The sequence below is a fragment of the Lagopus muta genome, chromosome 1 (genome assembly GCF_023343835.1).
Source record: "Lagopus muta isolate bLagMut1 chromosome 1, bLagMut1 primary, whole genome shotgun sequence".
NCBI lineage: Eukaryota > Metazoa > Chordata > Aves > Galliformes > Phasianidae > Lagopus > Lagopus muta.
Window position 1 is genome coordinate 111259591 of NC_064433.1, and position 24599 is coordinate 111284189.

A 24599-nucleotide genomic window follows, 5' to 3' on the forward strand; every position below is an offset into this window, starting at 1 on the left:
TATTCCACCTTCTCAGCCAAGATTAAGCTTAAGACACTGTTGCTTGAGAAGAGAATAAAGCACTCAGTAACATTTTAATACTAACTAGAACAATGTTATCATTAACAAAGTAACTCCGGTTAGGGTAAACTCTCCCTCACTGAACAGTAAAACATTGCTACTGCGGCACACAGATTTGGCTTAAATGTTTTCATCGACCCGTACCAAGCTGAAGCTGTCTTCTTCACACTGCACCACTATTAAGACAAGTCTTCAGAGACTTATCTTAGCTATTTATATTGGGTACTCCAAAACTAATCAATTGCAGAACTAAAGGGATGTAGGCATAGGAAAAGATACCCACACACAAATATACATTGCAGTATGCACATACCCTGTCTTCTCTGATCAGCACTAAATTCCTACAGAATATACTGTGTCACTTTTGAGATGCAAGTGAAAGCCTGGTAGCACTCTATTCCAGAGTAGAATGGTCCCTAGTTTCCGTCAGTGAAAGAGTGAAATTTCCTTCTCTATTTCATTGGCTTTGTTTAATATAGAGTACTGCAGTAAAGTATCAAAGGGAAGGTCCATATCCAACATTCTCATTTCTCTACTTCAGTAGCTAGAAAGCTAGCTTCCTTCAAGGTTAAGAGGGTAAAATAGCGCAGGGTTGAGTCTACGCTGAAATACTTGCAACAGTGTGCTGCCAAAGTATTGCTGTTAACAAATACAGAGAGAACTAAACAGAAATTGAACTGCATGGTTAAAGAAAAACAAAACAAACAACAGAAGTGATTAAAGAACTTCTCAAAGGATTCTAAAAAACGCAAAACAGATGTGGAAGAAAATCCAAGATTATTATTAGGACTTTCCACAAAAATAACCACTCTAGCCTAAGTAGGGCAAGATTACCAGTCCACAGATAAACAAGGACAGTCACTTCCTGATAATTGGGATCATGAATAAAAACAGTTTCAAGTTTTTCTTGACCAGTCTGACAACATCCCAAAGGCCATCAAACTCACAAACGTTCTAAAATAAACAAATGAACAACGACAGTTACTTCATGAGGAGAATCTGCTTTCAACTTCATTTTCAACTGGAGCTCTCACACACTATTTTATGAGGCTAATTTTTTATTTAAAACTTACCTTTAGCATACTGCCTCATGCTTTCCATATAGGCAGACAGATTTTCCGCAACTAATGTCACTAGGGCATGATTGTGCTGAAGTTGATTGATTAAGTCATGTCGGTAAAACACATGGGGACTTCGCTGTGTTTGACTGAAATTAAAATACAAACGTTGTCAGAAAAGCACAGAGGATTTGGATGTAACAGTTCATAAATGTATTCAGGAAATCCATGCCTTTAATGCAAGTTTCAAGTTCTGATAAAGTATCTACAACATACAGAGTATTAATTCTTTGACAGTATTCTTTTTTCCTCTTCTGAAAACAATAGTAGTTTTAGCAGTTATTAACAGTAGTTACTTAACAAGGATGGCACAGCTGCAGTATGTATAAAAAATATCAAAGCATCTGAGCAGATAAATACGATGCAGTTTTAGAGTCCAAAACCACATGCTATGAACACTATCAAATTCTAGAGCATGGGACTAATCACCCCTGCAGAATAACCCTAGAACCTTAGCTCCTCCAGGGCACTCAGTATCATCTGCATGACTAACACCAATTTGCACAGTTCTCCCGAGAGAGAGAGAGGGAAAAAAAGCAGCTATTTGTTGTACTGCTTTTCTGCTGACCCCATAAGCTATCCAAGAAGAAGTTAAACAAGGTTTCAGAACTATTCTTCTTTCCTTCAGCATTTAAAGTAGACTCCAGAATTAGCTGACTAAATTACTGGTAGAACTAACACCTTCTTTGGATACTTAAGTCTACATACCACAATACCTACAACACTCTACAGTTATCACACATCTTTTGAGAACAGTAGGGAAGGCAAGAGATTCCAGTCCCAGCTGCTACTGATTATGCATCTGAAAAACACATTTCACTGTAGATGCAACAACAGCTAAATTGATTCATCAGACCAAAGAGCACTGTCAATCTGGGTTTAAAAGACAGAAGCAATTAGCAGATATCCAGCTATATTATCTGCTACCAAGAGAATTTGGCACGCGAAGCAGAGAAGTCATCAAAAGATTAAGTTGTATAACATGCAGAGTTTTCCAGAATACTTTGAAAAAGGCAACAAATAGAAATTGTGTTAAAAAGCTTAAGTGAAATGAAAGCACAAAGGCAGAAAATATAAAGAACTTCATATACACAGAAAGAATATCCTTTGTTTTCTCTGCGAGAAGCTTCCAGTTATACTTCATTCCAGCTCTGTCAACTCCCTTTGCTCAGCATAAACTAGCAGTAAAACTAGCAGAAAACTGGATGCCTGTTTCAGCGGCTACCTGGGAGGTCAGCTCTAGACACGAAGATGCATTTACAAAGGGCAACATTAAAAAAAGAACTCTGATACTTTGGGAAATACATATGATGAAACCAAAGGAAAAAGCACAAACAAGTGAATATTTTGCTGAATCAAGCTACTGGCATATATACTCATGTACTCAAAATAATATGCATTTGTACCAATATTAAACACAGCCATAGGAAAGCATGATCTGCAAAAGATAAGTAGATCTTCCAAGATGTATTTTTCGCTTCTCCTCGCTCCCCTCAATCACATGCACAAATAATAAATTTGGATACATTGATTCACTTTGTTTAGCAACCAGTTCAAAAAGTTTAATTATAATAACTAGAGTTATGAGCTACGAGTGGTTGCACAGTATTTGTGAGGAACACGTATACTGCTAATTTAGCCATCTGCTAGGACAGAATCCAAGGCAACGTGAAAAAAAGCTAATCTGACAAGATTTTTCAAGCTTGCTTTCTACAATTAAAACAAACTCACATGAAACTACAGAATTATTAAGAATTATTAATTACTATTAAGCATCTAAGGTTGGGCTAATTGATGACACTTCTGTGTGACATACCACTTTACTATTAAGTTGATGGGCATTGAAAAATTGATGTTAACAACAAAACTGTCATCTTCTCACTGCTGTTCTCTTCAGTGGGTATTAAAAGAGAATGTATAGCAAGAAAAAATATTCATTTTGAAATGGATGCCAAAATATTTTGGAAATGCTAATAAGAGCATACAATAACTAAACTGCATCTTTATTTGCTAGAAAACTATTCACAACTATTCACAGAGTGACTAAGTCCCAAATACTTAATTTAAATGGATTTATTTTAAAACAGTAAGATTATTTATCTGCACGTATAACTTGCTTAATGTAATACTGCACATAACTCAGTTTTCAAAGTTGATGGATCTTCTATTAGACCAATACACACGACCAAACATTAAAAACAGATATTAGAAGTGTAAATAACAGGCTGAAAACAGCAAATTCTACTTTTGGGTTAAAAAAAAAAAACACAAAACTTGAGACCAAATTGACTGCTGCCCTAATGCAGCCACAAAACTCCTTAACTCTTGCACAAGGTCCTACCGATATTCAGTTTATTCTTCTCAACAAGTAAATTTTGGAGACTAATCTCATATTGCTAGGACAGATCCAGGTCAAACTAAGACTGGTTTACAAGAGACATTCCCCATCACCCAACACAGAAAAATATGACAACTGTTTACACACTGAAAATCAGTCTGCTGAGTAACGAAGTTGACTATTCCTTAATAGTAAAAGGTATCCTACCACCAATGCAATAATTACTTTCTAATGTTACAGCAATTCTACTTAAGCTAAACTCCACAAAGAAATGCCGTGTGTTTTTGGAATGTAAATGTTGCCAAAGTAACTGTATAACCAGTTTGTCGCTTTGCTCAACTTCAAAATTTACCAGCAGCACTTCAATGATCCCTAAAAGAATCTCTACAATACCAATGGCATAAGGTAACTTATACTTATCTATGCAAACCATCTGCAGCCTTAGTTGTTTTGGAGTGACTTTCTACTAGTCAATAAATTGAAGAGTAGTACATGGATAACAGAATGAACATCGCATGCAGAAAGCTCAGTTAAATGATTCTGAGACAGACTGAAACATGTTTGTGACAATTATTTTCAACCCAAATTCTAAAAGGATGATAGAAATTAAAGCTCTAAGCTGCTAAATACTAGACTCCATGCATTAGAATTTCCAAACAGTATCAATGTTAAGAGCTATCAGAAAGTTCAGAGGACTGGAAAGTCATTAATTACTTCAAAAACATGTTTTCACTCACTATATTGTCTGAGTCACCATTGCAGTAACATCTGACTAAAGAATTCCCTCAAATGTATCTTGCTAATAAGGGCTTCTTCACAAGAAGAGAAATATGTCCCTCGATTAAAAAACCTTTATTTCAAAGTTTGTTTTCCAACCACATATTTTCAAATTCTGCATAAGACTGATATTTTACTTTGTGAAGGTTTCCTTGAAACGTGACAAATGGTCACATGATCTCACAAATGGACAGTAATCTAACTGCTTGACCTACAAGGAGCCTGAATTTTTACAGTAAAAAGAGAAGTTAGGTTCTTCCCAAGATTAATTTGGAGCAGAAACTCAATTGGTGCTTTGAATGAGCTCTACTTCAGTAAATTAAAGCAAAGCTTCTTTGTTACAGCATCGCACCAAGAACTGCCTCACTTGAACAGGTACCACAAGTAACCAGATAGCTACAATTCCCCTAGATCTTCAAGAACGTAACAGTTTAAGGACTCTAAGACACAAAAAAGCTGACTTACATCCTAGTAAGTTGGTAATTTTGTGACCTTGCTAGTAAAAATTCAAATGATCGTTAATGAAAAGCTGTAAAGGATTAGAGTATCATGAAAGCAAGAAATATTGTAAACTAAATTAATAAAGAAGCCTTTAATAGCTAGAAAAGCAATGTTATCACAGGTCCTTTAAGTTAGTATCAGTAAAAAGTAGTGCTGGCTAAATTGAAGGTTTGGGGTTTTTTTTCTTCCTTGGTCTTTCTTGTAAGCAGACAATAATACTGTCTTGAATAATTTACCTGCTTACAAAAAATTAAAACAAAAGAATTAATTAACATTATTGACTCATGTGGCTATAAAAAAAAATCTCAGTTTCAGTGGTGAGAGAGAATAAAGTGTAATGAAACCCAGCTCCTACATATTATCAAGTCCAAACTTTTTTTTTTTTAAACTTACACACAAAATAATGTTTATTCTTTATACACCGTGTACTAATTTCACTGTTAGGCATAGAAGTCCATAAACAACACATCTACCATTCTAAAAATGAATAAAAGCGTGTTTGAGAAAAAAATGCTACCTTTCTCACTAAACACTGTGTGTTTGAATGCTGTCTATATATACATTAAAATAAACCCAAAAGCATCTTCAAATACAAATGATTTATCTCAAGTTCTCCCTACCCCCATAAAGAAAAAAAAAAGCCTGTAAAGAATTGATCATCCTTACCTTATCAACTTACAAGGAACACAGAATTACAGAACTGTAGGGGCTGGAAGAGACAACTAGAGATCATGTAGCCCAGCTCCCCCTGCCAATGCAGGCTCCCTAGAACAGGTTACACAGGTAGGCATCCAGGTGGGTCTTGAATATCTCCAGAGAAGGAGACTCCACAACTGCTTTGGGCAGCCTGTTCCACTGCTCCATCACCCTTACTGTGAAGAAGTTCTTACACACATTTGGGTGGAACTTCTTATGCTTCAATTTGTGGATGTTTCTCCTTGTCCTGTCACCATGCACTGCTGAAGAGACAGTTCTGTACTTGCATTTCATTCTTACCTCAAGTTTTGTGGTGCTTCACCAAACAAACTGCAAATTTCTCTAATCTGTTTCAGTGCAGGAATGACCCATTTGTCATTTGTGCGAAGCTCTTCTATAAAACGATCTATCCACTGGATCTTTTGTGTATCTCGATCCTTAAAGAACAAGTGTTTGCAATTAAGTGCATCTCAAAAACCATAATCATCCCCCTACTTACCTGCTTCTAACACAAAATATGCACAGCTATGCAATACTACATTCAACTGAGCTCTGAAGCATACATTTGTAAGATAAACCAAAGAGGACTGCATACTAGGAAGATACTACCATGATACAGTATCTCTGCCTGCTATATCCACTCAAGCACTTATATTTAAGTATAGCCAGATAGGATCAGTGGTCTTAAATTAATTTTTCTTCTTCTTTCACTTATTTCTACTCAGTGGTCAGACTAAATTGCTACAAAATACCAAGAAACAATAAGGAGCAGTTTCTTAACTAAGAAAAAAACATGTCAGTGGCTGTTAAAAAAAAAAAAAAAGACAGTAGTAGTTTTCAGTGTCTGTTGCTAGGCCTTTTCTGGTATTAACTAAGGCATGTAAGGACTTATTGAAAAGACAAATTAGCATAAAAGTTTGGGGAATAGCAAAGATAGAAGACATCTCCTTCTCTAATTCAGAAGATGGAGAGATGCTTCTCCTACTTACTTTGATTGGGTTCTTGGCAATTCACATATGGTTATTATAGTATATTGCCAATTGCTTTAGTAGTTGCACACAAGACAGGAAAATCTCTATTTCACTCTCCAATTAAAGCCACAAGTGTGCTATTTAAAATACATTGTCACATTTTAAGAAATGCCTGAATATTCATTCTTTCATTTCATTATAAAGAACTCTTTTATTAAATTATCAAATACCACAAACTTTCCACAGGGGGTAAAATGAAACTGTTAGTTAATGATTTTGCAACAAAAATCATACCAGATTACCCACCTGTGAACAGCTGTAATCTAAGATTTTAATATGGGCACTAAGAGCCTGGTCCATGATATCAACTGGTACGTCATCACTGTGAGCCAAATTCCACAGAAGGTTCAGCACTTTGTGTGCCATCACGCCGTCCTTGTCATCTTCTGCGAGACGACGGATTAACTCGAGTAGCTTCTCACGCTGTTTTTTGCTTGCATTTGTCCAACTTGCCTAAAGAAAGATTTTACTCAATACGAAAACTGCGCTTTTTAATTTCATACATTATAACCTGAACTGTAAATATGAAGCAGAAAAGAAAAAGATGCAACTATATAAACAGCTGTCATATTTCTTTCGTTAAAAATAATTGCAATGTGTAAGTCAAAATTGAGCAGTTCTAGCACTTACAGATAAGTTGTACTCAACTTTGAGACTTTAAGGATCTTTAAATAAACATCACAGATACGCCTGTAAAACTTAACAATACACCACTAACTAGTTCATTAGTAGGCAAAACAGACTGGACATAGCTACTTCTTGGAAGTGCAACCCATTTCCTGAATATAACCAAAACATGCAGAGTTACCTTAAAACAATCGAACAAGTGATCAAGCTGTTCAGGAGAGAAATCCCAAGCTAATTTTGCAAGGAGGTCATGTACATTCTTTACAATGGCTTCATGTTTTCCTGCCTGTTAAGACAACAAAATCGATCAATATCTGTAACAATTAATATTAAAGTACTAAGACATTCTCTTATTAAGTACTAACATATCCTCTATTGTTTTTACAAGAAGGCCATCTGTAGTGGCTAGCAAGAACGTCCAGTGTTGTGGGCAAACTGGTACTGACTTCACTGGAAATCACAGTATTTGGATTTATTTGGTATGTAAGTATTCAAGTGCACACAGTGCAAATGCATATTTACTTTGTAAGAGGAATACTGCACCATCGCAGCATTCATTTTTATATCATGACAGGATAGTACAAGAAAGTTTGTAAATGTATTTTAATTTACAAATAAACATTTTAACACAGTTTTTTTCTTAAGTATTCAAAACCTGCTTTAATGTATTTCACTGAATTTAAGCTGTAAAACAATTTTTAGTATTTCTGAAATATTTCCTTTGTGCTAGCAGTTTCATTAACAACTTGTTAGAAGATAGCATTTTGAAACGAAGCAGAACCTTATAACTTTATAAAATATAGCAACTGAACTACTACAACTGTCAAGGTGTTGAGTTATATACTTGGTAGCATTTTTAATCAGTTTGTTTATCATCATTTTGACATTTAAGGAGGAAGAAAAAAATGGCTGACTTTTAACACTGTGTTAGTTTTCCTTCAATTCCCAGTAGGATAAATGCATTCCATACTTTGGATCTGCACTCATGAAGAACAACTTCAGACTGTGTGAATCAATAGCTGATTTATTGTAGAAAATCTTCCTCGAAGCGGAGAATAAAAATTAAAAACATACATAGAAAAAAACAACCCTCTGATGCAATTAATCCAGTACAATATTAAAAATGGATGCATAAGCAGTTTTGAAAATCACTTAAAGCTCGCATCAGTGGTTCACTTAAAAACAGCAGAAAATAAACTAATATGCTGTGTCTTAGAAATCTTAATTGTGTGCCCTACATTTACCAAAAAAAGCTGTAACATTTATTTCCGTGTCAGATTAGGAGAAAGGGAATTACTAAACCATTTGCAGCACTCAATTTTGAGATCATCTACTTTTTTTTTTTCCCCTCTTTCATCAGGCTACTTTGTGGATAGAAAGAAAAATGAACAGCATACAAAACTGGAAGAGCATCTCTAGATTGACATATGAAAGAAGTATCACTGAGCTGTATAACACAGGAGGAGATAAGGAATCCAGAGTGTGACCCTGTGAACTTGCTGTATGGAAACAGGGAAGCCTAAAGTTCTAGTTAAATACTTTGGAGTATCAGTAATGAAACTTTTATTCCTCATCCAACTGGATGGATTCTTGCAGGGGCTGCAACTTCATGCCTGCCTTTAGATACATCATTATTCTTCAAATCCAATATACTTTGATTTTGAGTGCTGATTTTTTAAGACAATGGAAAACATCAGTAAAACTTATGCTGCCTTCTAAAGCCAGAAGTAGCATGCTTTTGTTACTTCTCATGAACTTTTTCTTTTTTAATTCTTATTGTATGCTGAGATTCTCAGAGCACTTCTATATCATTAATTGTATATTTGTACCTGCTCAACCTCTAAACCTAGGCAAAAACATAATGGCTCCAGTCTGAAAGCAGAACCACATCAGTACTGCACTGAGTCAGAGTTAAAATAGCCTGCCTGTTATATAAAGCTACCAAGTAAATCAACTCCTCACTACTGACTTTCGTGCTCCACCTGCTCTGAGAAGCACTTATTAAATAAGAACTTATAAACATGTACAGTAATGAAGATGGAAAAAATCATTCCATATTAGCAGATTTATTCTTACCCCTTTATCTGATTTAATTCCATGTGCAAAGCCACGGTGAAAACATCTACCTGAATAAGGCCTACTGAATCCAAATTTCAATGGGAAAAAAAAAAAAAAAAGCTAGACAAACCTGCAAGTGCACCGTGGCAACTATCTAACAGAAAGCAAAAAAGGAATGAGCAGAGCAAGCCAAGTATTTGAGGGCATGAAAGATTTATTCCTGAACTTATTTTGCAACTGCTGGAGTGTACTTCCCCTATCTTTCAAGGGTTGCAAAACATGCTCACACTCTTCTGGAACAACGTAAGCATGGCTTAAACTAGCTTATCCATACATCCCAAATTTCAGGGGAACTAAGCAATAATATTTAACTGCTTGGAAAATTTTTTCCAAATTTCAGTTACTTTTTCCTATAGCAGGTGAGGCTCTAATAAAGCTAATACAAGTCTACTAGTAGTATAATTACTTTTTTAAGTCTTTCCTTCTGCCAAGATAGTTTGGAAACTTCTACAGACCACAAGCAAAAGCAAATAGTATGGTCATAGACCTTCATTCAAGTGATCCACGTACTACTCTAAGCTACATTTTTTAATTTCCTGAATGACATTTGGGGATAACTGGGGGGGGGGGGGGGGGGGAAGATCTCCTTGCCTGTGCAGTTACTATAGAATCATAGAATCACCAAGGTTGGAAAAGACCCACAGGATCACCCAGTCCAACCATCCACCGATCACCAATAGCTTCCACTAAACTATGTCCTTCAACACAATGTCCAAATATTCCTTGAACGCCTCCAAGGCTGGTGACTCCACCACCTCCCTGGGCAGTCCATTCCACTGCCTGACCACTTTCAGAAAAGCAGTACTTCCTAACATCCAGCCTAAATCTCCCCTGGCACAGCTTGAAGCCATTCCCTCTGGTCCTATCATCAGTTACATGAGAGAAGAGGATGACCCCCAGCTCACTACAACCTCCTTTCAGGTAGTTATAGAGAGCAGTAAGGTCACCCCTGAGCCTCCTCTTCTCCAGACTGAACATTCCCAGCTCCTTCAGCTGCTCCTCATAAGCCCTGTGCTCCAGACCCCTCACCAGCTTTGTTGCCTTTCTTTGAACCCGCTCCAGGGCCTCAATGTCTTTCTTACAGTGTGGGGCTGAAAACTGGACACAGTACTTGAGGTGTGGCCTCACCAGAGCTGAGCATAGGGGGACAATCCTTCCCTGGTCCTGCTGGCAACACCATTACTGATGCAAATCAGGATGCCATGGCCTTCTTGGCCACCTGGGCACACTGCTGGCTCATGTTCAGCCAAGCATCAATCAATACCCCCAGGTCCATTTCCTCTATGCAGTCTTCCAGCCACTCTCCCTCAAGCCTGTTGCATTGCCTGGGGTTGTGCAGGACCCAGCATTTGGTCTTGCTGAACCTCATCCCATTGACTTCAGCCCAGGTATCCAGCCTGAAACACCAGAAATCTGAAAAAAATCAACCCTTCACTATGTTACCTGGAGTACCAAGTAGTTTAAAAGTAACCTGAAAATGACATGCCCGAAAACACGGACACCTGGGCAAATTCATTTAAGTCAAAGAGAAGAGTGTTCAGAAGAGCGTGAAGACAAGGAAAGAAGGGATATACTATCACTCAATTCCTGTATTAGCCCTCTGTCTTCAAACCAGGATGTAGCCTTCCTTCCTATAGAATTGATATTAGGTCTTATACAATTATATTTAGAGCTTTACTATAAATATATCCTTGTTCACAAATAAATTCACTGATGCTTATTGCTATCCTAAAACTACCCTTTATTTTCTGACTACTCAACATTTAATTATCATTTTGTCCTTTTAACTGCCCTTTATGTAAACTAACTTCACGCAGTACACACAACTAAGAAGTCCAGCCTCAATGATCATTTAAGTGAACAAGTAAATATTCCAAAATTTACAATTATTGAAAAAAAAACAAAAAAACAAAAAAACAAAAAAAAAAACAAAAAAACCCCCACAAACAGAACAACCCAATTATTAGAACACAGATCAAAGAACTTGCTGTTAAACAAGATCTAGAACAATTGTTATTATAAGCCTTATTAAACAGTTCCCTTCACAGGGAAAAAGCTGTACAACTGTGGTGAATTTACAGAACAACACACTCTTGATGTATTTTAAAACATTAAATCCTTATCTATATATATATATACACACACACACACACATATTTTTTTTTTCAATAACTTAGACTTTGCTCAAGCTTGAGGGTTTCTAAACACTTAATAACATTTAAAAAAACAACCAACACATCCAAAAACATTAGAACATATCATTTACGGCATTATCCAAATGCCTCAATGAGAGGCACAGGTCATCAGCTACATCTCCAGCAAGCCTGTTCTAGTGTTTGACCACCCTCATGGAAAAGAAGTTGTTCCTAACATCCAGTCTGATGCAACTTTGAGCCACTCTCAAGCATCTTGTCACTAGATAACATGAGGGAAAGATGAGTACCTCTCTCCCCACTTGCCCTGCTCAGAAAAGAACACTGAAGAACTCGGAGCCTTTACAAGTCCAGTGCCCTTAGCTTCTTCTCATAACACATGCCTTCCAGCTGTTTTATCAGCTTTGTTGCCTTCCTCTGGACACAGTTAAGTATTTTAATGTTTTTTTTTGTTGTTGTTTTTTGTTTTTTGTTTTTTTTTTAAACTATTGAGCTCAGAATTGCAAAAAACACTCCAAGTGGGGCTGCAGAAATGCAGAAGAACAGCATCATCCAGTAACAAACAATCATTTTCCCTAAACCTCCTTCTGCCATTAACACAATTTAAAAAGCTTTCCTTGCTCTCTAGAACATCACCAGCCAGACTTAACTCTGGTTGAGCTTTGGCCTTTGTTTTCTTCCTGCAAGTATAAATTGCAGCCCTGTAATCTTCCTGTGTGGCCTGACATTGATTAGAGAGATCATACATTTTCTTTAACTGCTTGAATTCCAAGTAGAGTCCCGTTTGCCAAGATGGTCTTCTGTCCCACTTACTTGACTTACAGCATGTGGGACTGCCCGATCCTGTGCTTCTAAAAGGTAGCTCTTAAGTAACCAGCACTTGTGGACCTGAGCCATAAAAACTGATTCATAGAGGACACAGCTCTTTGAAGACTTTACAAACATGCACAGTTGATCTCCTTTACTGAACACATTTGAGAAGATAGAATCTGAGACAGAAAATCCCAGAAACAAACACTATTTGATTGCAGATTTTTCTTAAGTTTTGTCTAATACCAGTCATAAGAAGCACAAGTCATTTCAGTTCATGACACAGAACAAGTTTACTCCTGCACCAGAGTGGACTACAGCTTAATACTTTACCTGTGCAGCCCAAATGTTGTCAAGATCCTGCAAAGTGAGGGCTTTTTCTTTGATGACAAAACGAAGAATCTTCTCTAACTTCTCTACATATTGAGGTTGATGAAGACTATCTCTCAACACAATTGATAAAATATTATTCTGCTGGATCCATTCCTGATTATAAAAAGAAAGTAGTGTCATCTCAAATTACTCAAGTGCCACTAATAATATTTAGGCTAAAAAGAAAAAGTTCAATCTGTTACATATTAATGTTTTTATACACAATGTTCCAATTGGGAAAAGCTATGAAGATGCTGTCAAGAAGGTGTTTATATCTAATTTTCTCTTAAAAAAAGAATCAGTGTTAATAATAATTGAATTAGAGGCAAATATTCAAGCAATATTTAAGTAGATGCATTTTTCCCAGTGGGTGTAATTGCCTGAAAATAGCTTCATACACCAACTGAAGTAAAGCAGCATTCTAATGTCAGAAAACAAGTGTTGTATCAAATACAGTATCCTTGACTACAGAAGAAAAGCATTCAATCTAGTCTCATAAAATCCTGAAATCTAGATATTTTTACTTGAAAACAAAGGCCTTGTCTGAGATGACTAACTACAAGGAATGTGTGAAAAAAGCATTTCCTTCTATTTATTGAAAAGGTCAAATTTTGCAATAATTTCTTTTTTTGCCAGCAGTTCTTCTGCAGATTACAGGCCAGTAACTAGCTACGATGTTGACCATTGGTGAAAAAATAACTTCAAGTTCCACAAAGTTTAAAGGAAGAATTAAATTCTTAACTTTATACACCCTCGTTTTATTAGTTAGCCACACGCACACACAAGCGCAGAAGGATATCTGAAGTATGTGAATATTAAACAATCACAAAAGGGGACGTCTAGAGTTTCCTTTATCAAAGAATATGAATCAACATTTTTTACACATTTCAACTTCTGAAAAATGAAATGCAGAATGATTACTCAGAATTCTGACTAGAAAAAAATTATTTGATGCACAACAGGACTACATTCTTATTTCAACAAACATTTATTTAATGAATACCCATTTTTAGGTCTGGTGTCACTGAAGTTTCAAAAGATGAAACTGGTGTGATTCAGTTTTTTCATTTTCTTTTTAAACACTATATAGAAACCATGCTATTCAAGGATCTCTTTTTAATGCAGGATTTTTGTAGCACAGAAAATATTTAACACAAGTTTTGGAACAAATGCAGCAATTTTTAACAGAAAGACTACCACTTAAATGACTTATTACCATGATGTTTACTATTACATAGCAAAATTAGCAGTGTGCAGGACCCATTCTACAGTTAAAGCAATAAGGAGGAAGAAAGTCTCCTCAATAATTTATGGGGAAGAGAACTTACTGCCATTCTTTCAGCTGTAAGCCATTCTTCCTCTTCAGGATTACCATGCCGGTGAGTATAATATGATACACTGGATATTACTTTGTTAACTTCATTTAGTGCATTCATTTTACCATTGAAAGAAGAAATTTGTAATAACCTGTAAGACAAATTGAATGTAGTTAGTGTGAAACAAATATCAACAGCAGCATATCATATTAGGAGTAGCATCTTACCTAAGAATCATTTTTAACCTAAATATTTCTAAGTTTTTTACAGTTTCTTCTTGTCCTGGAACTCTTGAAGCTAAGTTCTTTAGAGATTTGATTATCATTGATAGAGCATCATTTTTGGCTTCATTCTTTGCTTCTTTTTTCAGTTCATCATCTGTTAGATTTTCTAAAAATTGTGGAACCATTTCTATAATTGGAAGGAAGTATTTCTTCACTGTATGCAATGTTAGAAATTCGTAACATTGTCCAAATGGCCTAAAAGGAAAGAAATAAAAAAATCAATCAAAATGCCACAATTAATGGTTGTATAATATTAAGATAGTAAGGAGCAATTAATTCTAGAAATTAAAGTCTGCTTACTAACACATGAAATTAAAGGGATCTATTTAAAAAATAAGATGAGGCAAGAGAGTGCTTCAATGAAACATTAATTTTTATGCTAACTTCATATTTTTATTTAACATAGTTCAACTTTCCCAAATACGTAAAACATTCTTTAAAAACTTACTTGATGAGAGCTGCAATTATCTGAACATTCAATGCTGATCCACTCATGAAGCGATCATGCAAGATCTGAAATCCATTTAATGTGCCAAATTTGTTGATAAGATCTACTAGCCAACCCTGCAATATAATAACCAAAGATTATCTGACATTTATAAATAACTACGTAGGATTTCTTTGAAGTATCTACTGATAATCATGTTACTTTAAAAAATGACTTATCACAGTAAGTTGCTAGAAGGTAACAGAATTGACAAGGAACTAGTTAATACAATTTAAATATTAAGTTTGAAGGAAATACTTAGAAATACTAACTTTCCCATTATCATAGAAAAGTACAAATGCTGTATATTAGTTACTCAAGGTAACTTATCAAATACCCAAGAATAAACATGTCTGTATTTCAGGTCTGGCTGCTAAATTTCTACAGAAAATAGGTCAATTTTGGTATTCTTTTCCAGTCCTAGATGTGATAATGCTGCATAAAAACACAGCAAAAACACAAATAACATTCTTATTTATAAGACCCAGCAACGCAATGAAGACCAAGGACACAGTTCTTTATCTTCTGCTCTCACATATCAATAGCTAGCAGTACTACAAGGAAAAAAAAAAAAAAAAGAAAGAAAGCAGGCAACAAAATACAATTTAGTTAGCTCCTGAGTTTGTACCAATGCCACTTAAAACACAGTTCTAAAAAATCCAGACCCATGGCCTGAAACAGGTTACTAAACTGAATCGTCTGTTGAGAAAAACAAACAAAACAACAAAAAACACAACAAAACTATACTTGGGATCTATTAAAAAAAAATCCTACGTTATTATTACATAACCCCCTTCTTAAAATATGGCTTCTAAAAAAATCACAGGGAATGAGAAGTTACATCCACCACCCAGCAAATAGAAACAAGCCTAACAACACAGAAGGAACAGCACCGCAAAAGTTATGCCAGTTTATCACAAAAACACAATACAGTTCAATGGTGGACCAATGACTGAAAGAGTTGTATTGGCAAGTGTACATCAAATAATGACTTATCGGGGGTCAAAACCAGCAAAATTTTTTTGGTGATACACAAAAATATAACCCCACCAAAGTACTTCCCACCATGCCTCCCCCAGAAACACTTCTCTATGGCTACTGGACAGGTAGGTAACACTAGGTAAATAAATATATTCAGTTTAACAGTTCTGAAAAAGCTGTCATACCTTTGGTGAGCGTGGGTCAGGAGGACGTGCATAAAGTTCATCTTCAGCAAGCTGGACTCCTGCAGGAACTGTTTCAGAGGGACGTGTACCATTGTATAGATGGAATTTGCAGTGAGGATTTAAGGCCATGGCAAGAAGTTCAAGAAGGGGAAACCAGTCTTGGGACAGCTTGGCCACACAGAGTTCTACTAGTCGATGAGTGTTGTTAATAATACATCTCTATTAAGAAAAAACAACACACCAACACAGCAGGTGACTATTCTAATACAACCTATAAACTCTGTAAGCTAGTTGCAAATGGTTCAGAGTTGCCTAAGAGTTTTACAACACTGTTCTTAAAACTCTGTACCTCTTCCAATAAAGGCTTTGAACAAACTTAATCTGAATTTAGCAAAAAATTAATTTAGAAAAAAGACTAAAATATTTTTGGTTATTTAAGACACTTAGGAATCACCAACAAACTAGCAACTTTTCCTTCTTTCAGCCATTTCTGTCACAGATTTTAATTTGCTTATCAAGATCTTTGCAGTTTCTCATACAGCACATGACCAGCTGTCCAAGAGATAGCTTTGAATATTAAAATAGCTGCCACAAATATCCAGAATTTAGTAGGCAGCTAAAAGCTTTTACTAAAAAAAGCAAGCCTTCTCATCCTAGCATGGACACAAAAATAAGTAGGTATCTAGACATCCATCCAAAGACAGCCCATGAACATACAAAGTTCAGTTTCTGCCAGCATCATCCCTTGTTTTATTTCCTTCCAAAAACAGCAGAGGCAATAATATGACGAAAGATTATTTTCCCTCCAAAAGCCACATATGTAAGAACTCTCCCATTTCTCTGTTGTGCTCATTTTTGAAAATGACATTCAGTCTCTGCTGTCGCCTCAACGTCACAAATGCAGCCTCCGTTCTTGTTTTAAAATCACTTGCTTTTCAAAACAAACAAAAAAAATCGACTTACATGGATTTCAAACTTCCAGCCACTCACTGCCTCATCAGTAAGGATTTTTGTGAAAGATATTGTCAACCCATCTCGAAAAAATCGCTGGCATGCTTCGCTTTTGACATCAAGGCCTATTTTAAAATAAAAAAGAAACAAACAATTACGATATAAGTAATTTCATTAGCTGTCATTAGCATGCGCTTACAAATACTGAAAGTAGTGATTTAGACAAAGGTTTGGTGATCAAAGTTTCAGAATTATTTTTTAAAGGGACACCTTGTATGAAGCTAAACAACATACAAAATATATGGTAAATTAATATTCTAGTAAAGACACTTCAACAACTTCACTCCTCTAGTTAGTTTTTCAGTTATTTTAAAACCAATAGTTCTTGTTGTGCTTGTAACACCAGAGGTATAATAGCAAAAGTAAGAACAGCCTTTGCTTTTTACACCTCCATAATACATGCATTTCACAGAATCACAGCATGGCTGGGGTTGGTAGGAAGTTCTGGAGGTCACAGGGCCCAATCCCTGCTCCAGTGGGGACACACAGAGAACAGTGTCTAGGACCATGTTCAGCAAGCTTTTGAAGACCTCCAGTGAGGAGACCCCACAGCTTTTCTGGGCACCCAGCGCCAGTGCTCTGTCATCCGCACAGAAGTCCTGCCTGGTGTTTAGATGGAGTGTCCTGTGTTCCAGTTAGTGGTGCCTCTTGTCCAGGCACTAGACACCATGGAAAAGCAGCTGGCTCAAGCTTCTTTGTACTTTCCCTTTGTACAAAGGGTCAAATAATTGAAGAATTGAAAAGATTTCTCCAAGCCTTCTTCCCTTCAGCCTAAACAGCCCAAATTCTCAGTCTCTCCTCGCGGGAGAGGTGCTCCAGTCCCTTTATTATCTTGGTAGCCATCCACTGAGGTCTTTCCAGTACGTCCAGGTCTTTCTTGTACTGAAGGGCCCAGTACTCCAGGTGTGACCTCTGTGTTCTTGATGTACCAGTAAAATTCAGCGAGCAAAGAGGAGAAAGGGTAAGATCTGCTCAACTTCCCAGATGCAACTGATCTGCAGAATTAAACATTAATCTTTTCTTCTGCCACTGTCAACTAAAGTACAGTTTTCTGTAGTTCTGCTGCCAATATAACTTGATGAACCCAATATAACAAGATGCCAACACTGCCATAAATCTTTTCAATCCAATATGCACTAAATTTAAAATTAAGTACAAGTCCTCCATACTTTTCTTTTAGTTATTTAAAATGCTTAAGTTATTTAGAACTCAATATAAAACTGTATCTCCCTTTTAAAAGTTCAATTACAAAAAACAAAATAGGACTAACAGTCAACAGGAAAGCATATCCAATACGCATGAATACACACTGCAAACAAGAAAAGCCTCTGGGCAAATTAAAGAAAACTGACCTGCTCACAGTTTCTCTACAGAACAAGTTTAATGTTCAATCAGGTAATTTTAGCATTCAATAAACCCACAGCACCCAGATTCACAAGAATTGCTGTCTTTTTCTCCTCCTCCACCCTTAACTTCTTAATACTTCCTGACAGTAAAGTTCTACTAGTTTCGAAGGACTGATTTGGCTTATCAAATCAAAAGTCGTTCATGGTCACAAATAACTGTGCAACAGATGTTTTCAAGAGAAACTTCTGTGCTGCATGTTATTACATCCCACAAAGACTTTCCAAACTCTTGTAACAGTGTTTGTCAGCCTATACGTTTATGGTGGGTGCAGATCTCAAGCAGCTTGAGTAAAGCAAGAATCTTTGGAGAGCCATGTTGAGACCTATGCCAGCACTCTCTTTTATCACTACCAGAGGTACATGACACACACTGTTAGCCAAGTATCAAAAATTCCACATTAACTTCCTATGCAACTCATAGTCTGGATGGCTGATATCCCTACTATGAAGTATAAAGAGCAACAATAAAAGGCCATAAACCACAACAACAAAATGACAAAAAGAGAACGCAAGAGATGGATACTGCCTCAAACTTTGGCATTTGCAAACAAAGAAACAAAACAAAGAACTTGACAAACTCAAGGGTGTAAACACTACAAATTCACCCTAGACAAAGAAGAGGATAAGAGAAGGCATCCAACTCACTCAGTGTGACCTAGAGGAAATGTTCCGTTCAAATCTAACAATGAATTTAATTCTTGAACACAGATTTAAAGCATGCCCTCAAGTCAATTTAATGCTCCCTTGAGTACAAGTGCAGCACTAACATCTCTCTTTCAAGCACCATCTCCTCCCACAGTAGTGGGCCAGCTTCAATCAGCAAGACTTTTCAAATCAGGTTCAAAGAACACTAAAATAGATTATGTTTCAAAAATGTATTGTCCTTTCTGTGTTTCAATGAACTTGGAAAAAGAGGGAAGATGGAGAATCTCAGAACTTGTATGACTTCTAGATACATAGTCACCTTCTACCTCCTTTTACAGTGTTCCAAGCTCTTGAAATGACATATGGTACTCATGGAAGGAACCAGGGCTGGGTGTCTACAAGGACAGGAGTATCAGGGTAACAGGAGTCTTACAGACAGAGTAGAGTGGAAGAAGAAGCAATCAGCAATTCAAAGATACCAAGAAAAGAACCACTAGTTACATTAGTTACTTGTCATCTACTGTTTGAATCAGATTCAGTATTATCCCTAACTCTGAGGTAAGACCACAAGCAGCCTTTTTTGCCCATTCTCCAAATTCTGGGGACAGAGAAGGATAAGGAAGAAAATGGCTGAGAAGTGCAAGCACGCAGCACCAAGCTAAGTATTTAGAGAAAGGTGGTGGAAATAGACGATGCAGAGAGAAAAAAGCAAGTATTATAAGGCGATGTGCAACATACAGTTATAGGGAAGCTGTAATTAGGGGAACTGGAGGAGGAAAAGTTGGAGCATCAAAACCCCACGCACAGACACCCAGCTCCTCTCCAGTACACTGAACTAAATAACTTTGTAGCTGCAACCTCAGACCTAAGTTGGCTCCATGCATTGCCATGGCAACCTGAAGCTCCCCCTAGACCTGGAGTCTCAGACAGTGCAGCACACAAACCTTTCAGTGGCTTGACAAGGATACATCAGACCTTGCAGAACAGTGACCTGGAGCTAGTGAGCTCTGAGGAAAAGACACTTGTTCACAGATGCAGTGCATCCACATCACACTCAGATTCTTGCTGCTCTTTCTGCTCTTAATCAGCAGGAATACTTGAGTCCTTTTACACCAGAGCATCACAGTGAACCTGCTGATCATTTTGCTCCATTGGTTCTAGCCCAACAAAACTGGCTAAGTTTTGGAACACAAGAGTACTCTAAGAAAATGCAGAATATAGTTTCAGTAATGAACTCAAGGGTGGTCCCACAGAAATGCAGATGTTCATCCATTTAACATACTTTTAAGGACCTGCCTCTCTTACAAGCCTTTGTGATCCATCAGAAACAAAGATTTGGGATTGAAGATTTAATCTGTGTGGTGACATTTTATTTCAGTTTGAATAACCTCTGAGATGTAAAGTTGCCTTGTATCTCATTTCTACGTGTGGCACAGCAAAGCTTTAGCAGCATGTTAAAAACTGAACATAAACACTATAAAGAACAAAGCAATATAGAGCTACTGAGGGAATTTTAGAAGAAAGAGCAGAGAACATTTCAGCTGTTCAAAAACAACAGAACTAAGAACAATTTTTTTCCCTTATAAACTTCTAGTATCCAAATAACCATGACATTTATTTCTGGAGCAAATTTCATCCAAAACAGTTAACAAATGTTCCAGAATTATGTAATAATATATTATTCTATAAACATCATTCTTGTTCAGTGCTATTTTTCAAGAAGTTATTCCAGACTATCACTTGATAGTCTTATGGCTCGCTTAATGAATAATAACCCATTGATGCCAAGACACAAAAAGATACTTTTCCACAAACAAACATCTGTCAGGAATAATGCAAGTCACAGTCTAGGCAGGATTTGTACTACTCTGTACACTTGAATATGGCAATGACGAAATTGTGTTTTCATGAATACTTTCAATTCTGAAGTTCCTTTAATTTCAGTTCCTGAAACTTTTTCAAGAGAATGCAGCCATTTTCTTCTAAAGATAAAGTCACAAAGAAAGGAATTCCCCCAAAGTCCCTCCAGAAAGCCAATGGCCACTGACAACATGAGGAATAAAAAGCCACTTGAGAGCTCCAACCACTAGAAAAAGGTGCTTAATCAAAACAAATACAATAAATGAAGTCGTGAGATAAAATGAAATACAGGCTGCATGTAGGTATGTAGTTCAAACAGTTGGTTACTTCTCAATTTCTCCTGTCAGTTCTCTCCTGAAACAGGGCCCAGGTTAAGAAGAACGCTCACAGACGGGTAGCCATTTCAGATCTTAGTGAAGTAACAGAATACATTTTCAAGTATAGGCATATATAAGTATATATACTTACATAATTATTTGTATTACTTATTGAAACAGTGTCAGTCTAGTTTGGAACTATAAAAGCAGTGCCTGCTACAGCAAATGAGCGCCCTACCACAAATACATCGAATGCTGGAAAGTACATTACAAAACAAATGGAAAAGGACAGCGTTAGCCACTGCATAACTTCTAATCGCAGGTAAAAACAGAATCTAGGATTTAACTATAAAAATAACGGTTAAAGAGCAACTATTTCTATCAGCTTTCCCTTATTCTCCCTTTTTTTTTTTTATCCTTAGCCAATAATCCTTTTATATGTCAACACAAAGAAATTCATCCAGAGGGCAAGAGGAAATCGCAAAGCAGAAGCACTTTTCACATGAAGACTATGCGTAGATTCCCACTGTTTTCCATAGCTTTAAGAGGAAAAAAAGAAAAAGACTCTTTGTTTGAGAACTTTCATCTACGTCTGATGCTTTAGAGAAGAACAGCGATGTTAAGAGTAGCCAAAAATCTCATTCTACTCATATTACTTCATTGCATTGCACTGACATGTTTTTGTGTCCGTTTTATTTTTCAATATGACTTAACAGCTGGCAGTACATACATCTCCTCTCCCATAAATCATAAGCAGAAAATCTCTTCTCACTGCACTGCTTCAACAGCCTACACACACAGAAGGGTGAATTTTGTAGTTCCTGAACAGGTGCGATCTCTTAAAAAACTCTGCAGTCTTCCTAAAATTCCTGCCAGATCTAGCTATATGCAAAGAAAGCTGATTTAAAAATGCAACTCCAGCTGATAAATCAGTGTTAGCAACAGTGCATCATTATCCTATTTTGGACCACTTTTCCAGTTCAACTTTTGTTTCTCCAGAGAAAGAAGAGACAGAAAACAAACAAGGGGTAACTCCAAATTTCCTGACCAAAGCCAGCTTTTTACTCTTAACACTGCCTAAGTATAACCTTTATCATCATAGAAGTGAAGTCATCTCGATGTAGCTATGTCACAGAAGGAACAGGCATTTTGTATATCACTATATTTAAAACACAACTGGCAAGTATAGGTGCACTAGAAAAGTATCTACAGGCATCACTCACATACTGAGGCAAGAACAATATTACAGATACATGACAAATTATCAGTTTAGTGAACATGTGCACAATCTCGACAGGGAACTGTCCTAGTTCCAAGCAAGTCAGACACAGCAAAAAATATGGTAGGATTATTATTATGCTGCTTACCATTCTAACTTTCCTCTAACATTCTCAAAAGCATGCATACGCCAAAGTTGAATTTTAAAATGTATGGCAAAACAACTGAAAATCTAGATTAGCAACTCAGTTAAGATAACACAAAAACAAACAAAAAACCCATATAAAAACTAAAATTTTTTGAGTTTTAGTATCTGTTATCAAGACCAAACCCCCCAGGTCTGATATCAAAGCAAATAGAGTAAACAGGTAGGACAGGAATGACAAGATTTTTTTTATTGCTGTGAGCTTCTTCAACCTTTCTACTTATACCATATAAGGCACCTAATTTCTACATACATGGATAATTTCTTCAAGTTACTGATTTATGAAGGTTTTGCATACTGTTCACTGATATTGAATCTTTAGGACCAGGGCCATAACAGAAATAACTGAGAATTTCCAATGGAGGCTTAAAATCCTCACAACCAAAAAGCATACAAAGCAAATTGTAGAATCATCTAGGTTGGAAAAGACCTTCAAGATCATCAAATCCAACCACCTACCTGACCCATCAGGTTCTATCACTGAACCACATCCCTCAGTGCCACATATGCCTTAAATACCTCCAGAGACAGAGACTTAACCACATCCCTCTGTGAAGAAATTCTTCCATATATCTAACTTAAACCTCCTCTGGCACAATCTAAGACCATTTGTCACCTGGTCCAACACAGAACATCTCCTCATGTCCTATCACTTGTCAGCTAGTTCAATGATCATTCATTCCCTTTTCAGCTTACCTTTTTTACTCAGGTCAATAGCAGCTTCTAGAAGAACTTCTAATTCCCCCTTCGGCAACACAGGAACAACCCATCGAGGCCTATATTCAGAAACAAAACAAAACCATGCATCTCAACTGTGCTTCTTAAAAATGAGGAATCTTTGTTCTTTTTTAATGAAAGATAAAAAAATACCCATTTTTTATTTCCTTCAAACTCTAACCCAACAAGAAGTCTTTCAAGCAATCCAGTGAATCGGAGAAGCACAAATCCTGCTTTCGCTATCAGGATGGTTTCACAAATAATCTACACGCACTGGAAAAAATGCACAAAGTGTGAAAGTACCTGTTGATCATGTCATCCAACTTTGCCAGGTCTGTGTGTGGAAACGCAGGCTCCTCATCTTCAAGCTGAGGTGGAGCATCTCCTTGGCCCTGCTCATCAGGCGGGGTAGCTGGAGAGTTCTCATTTGAAGAATCAGGTGAAGATGTCTAAAATTGGTACGGAAAATACTTGAATACTTGTCTACGCTTGTGAGCCACTTATTTTGGCTTTTTCATTCAGATTATATTTCAAATTATCACTTGAACTGTACATCTGTCACTACCAATAATGTTTAATAATTTCATTTTAGATCTATTCAAAAAAATAATAAGATATTAAATGTGCTAAATGTTTTCTGTTTGAACATTTTAAGCATTAACGTACTTTCCTGGAGAGAAAATTGCTGTAACTTTTTAAAAAATTATTATTTTTTATTTCATTTTGTAACAGATTGATTTTCAGCAGACCAGCTACCTAGAAGATGAAAATAAAAACTATATGGATACTCTGTTTTTACCTATCTTTTGAAGTTGAATATTGTATGTAAAAAAACTTCAGCAACAGTAAAGCAAAAAGATCATGAAAACATTTTCTGAAAGTTTACAACAAGTAGAACAGTACTGTACTTTACTAGCCAACTACAAGCACACAATTACTTAAGCCCATTCCACAGAGAGGGAGTGAGCAAGTGACACGGTGGCTTACCTGCCAGTCGAGGTTACCCATCACACATGTACCAAAGAACAACTGATTCTCAAGAATAATAAATATTAAAACCTATGATCCTTAATAAACATCATCTAAATACTGTATAAAAGAAGTGTTTTTTCTATTAACTGGTTTGGGCTACAGTCTTTAAATACATCTTCTCTGTTTTCCTGATAAAGAAGAGCCGTTGCATTATGATGCTGTATGTTTGAAGGTTTTTACTCTTCTTTGAAAGCAGAACACTGTGTTTAAAAGAAACATGCCATGTCATTCAGGCAGTCTAGCACAATGAACAGGGACTCAGCAGAAGACAATGTAAGAGAGAAGATAACCACCTCCATAAGCTCCTTTATCCACAAAGTGCATTTACAGAATT

At 36.5% G+C, this 24599-nt stretch overlaps 1 protein-coding gene across 2 annotated transcripts in view; it reads right to left on the bottom strand.

The window, feature by feature from the left end:
• The window catches only part of USP9X (ubiquitin specific peptidase 9 X-linked), a 98907-nt gene that overhangs the window by 48563 nt on the left and 25745 nt on the right, over positions 1-24599 (bottom strand). For both annotated transcript variants that reach the window (XM_048937615.1, XM_048937608.1), the window contains exons 3-14: positions 23537-23682; positions 23213-23292; positions 16818-16930; positions 15855-16073; positions 14650-14765; positions 14145-14396; positions 13930-14068; positions 12563-12715; positions 7330-7434; positions 6768-6974; positions 5791-5927; positions 1134-1267 (exon numbers count right to left, since the gene is read on the bottom strand). In XM_048937615.1, the coding sequence (XP_048793572.1) occupies positions 1134-1267; positions 5791-5927; positions 6768-6974; positions 7330-7434; positions 12563-12715; positions 13930-14068; positions 14145-14396; positions 14650-14765; positions 15855-16073; positions 16818-16930; positions 23213-23292; positions 23537-23682 (1801 nt within the window). The remainder of the gene's footprint in view (positions 1-1133; positions 1268-5790; positions 5928-6767; positions 6975-7329; positions 7435-12562; positions 12716-13929; positions 14069-14144; positions 14397-14649; positions 14766-15854; positions 16074-16817; positions 16931-23212; positions 23293-23536; positions 23683-24599) is intronic.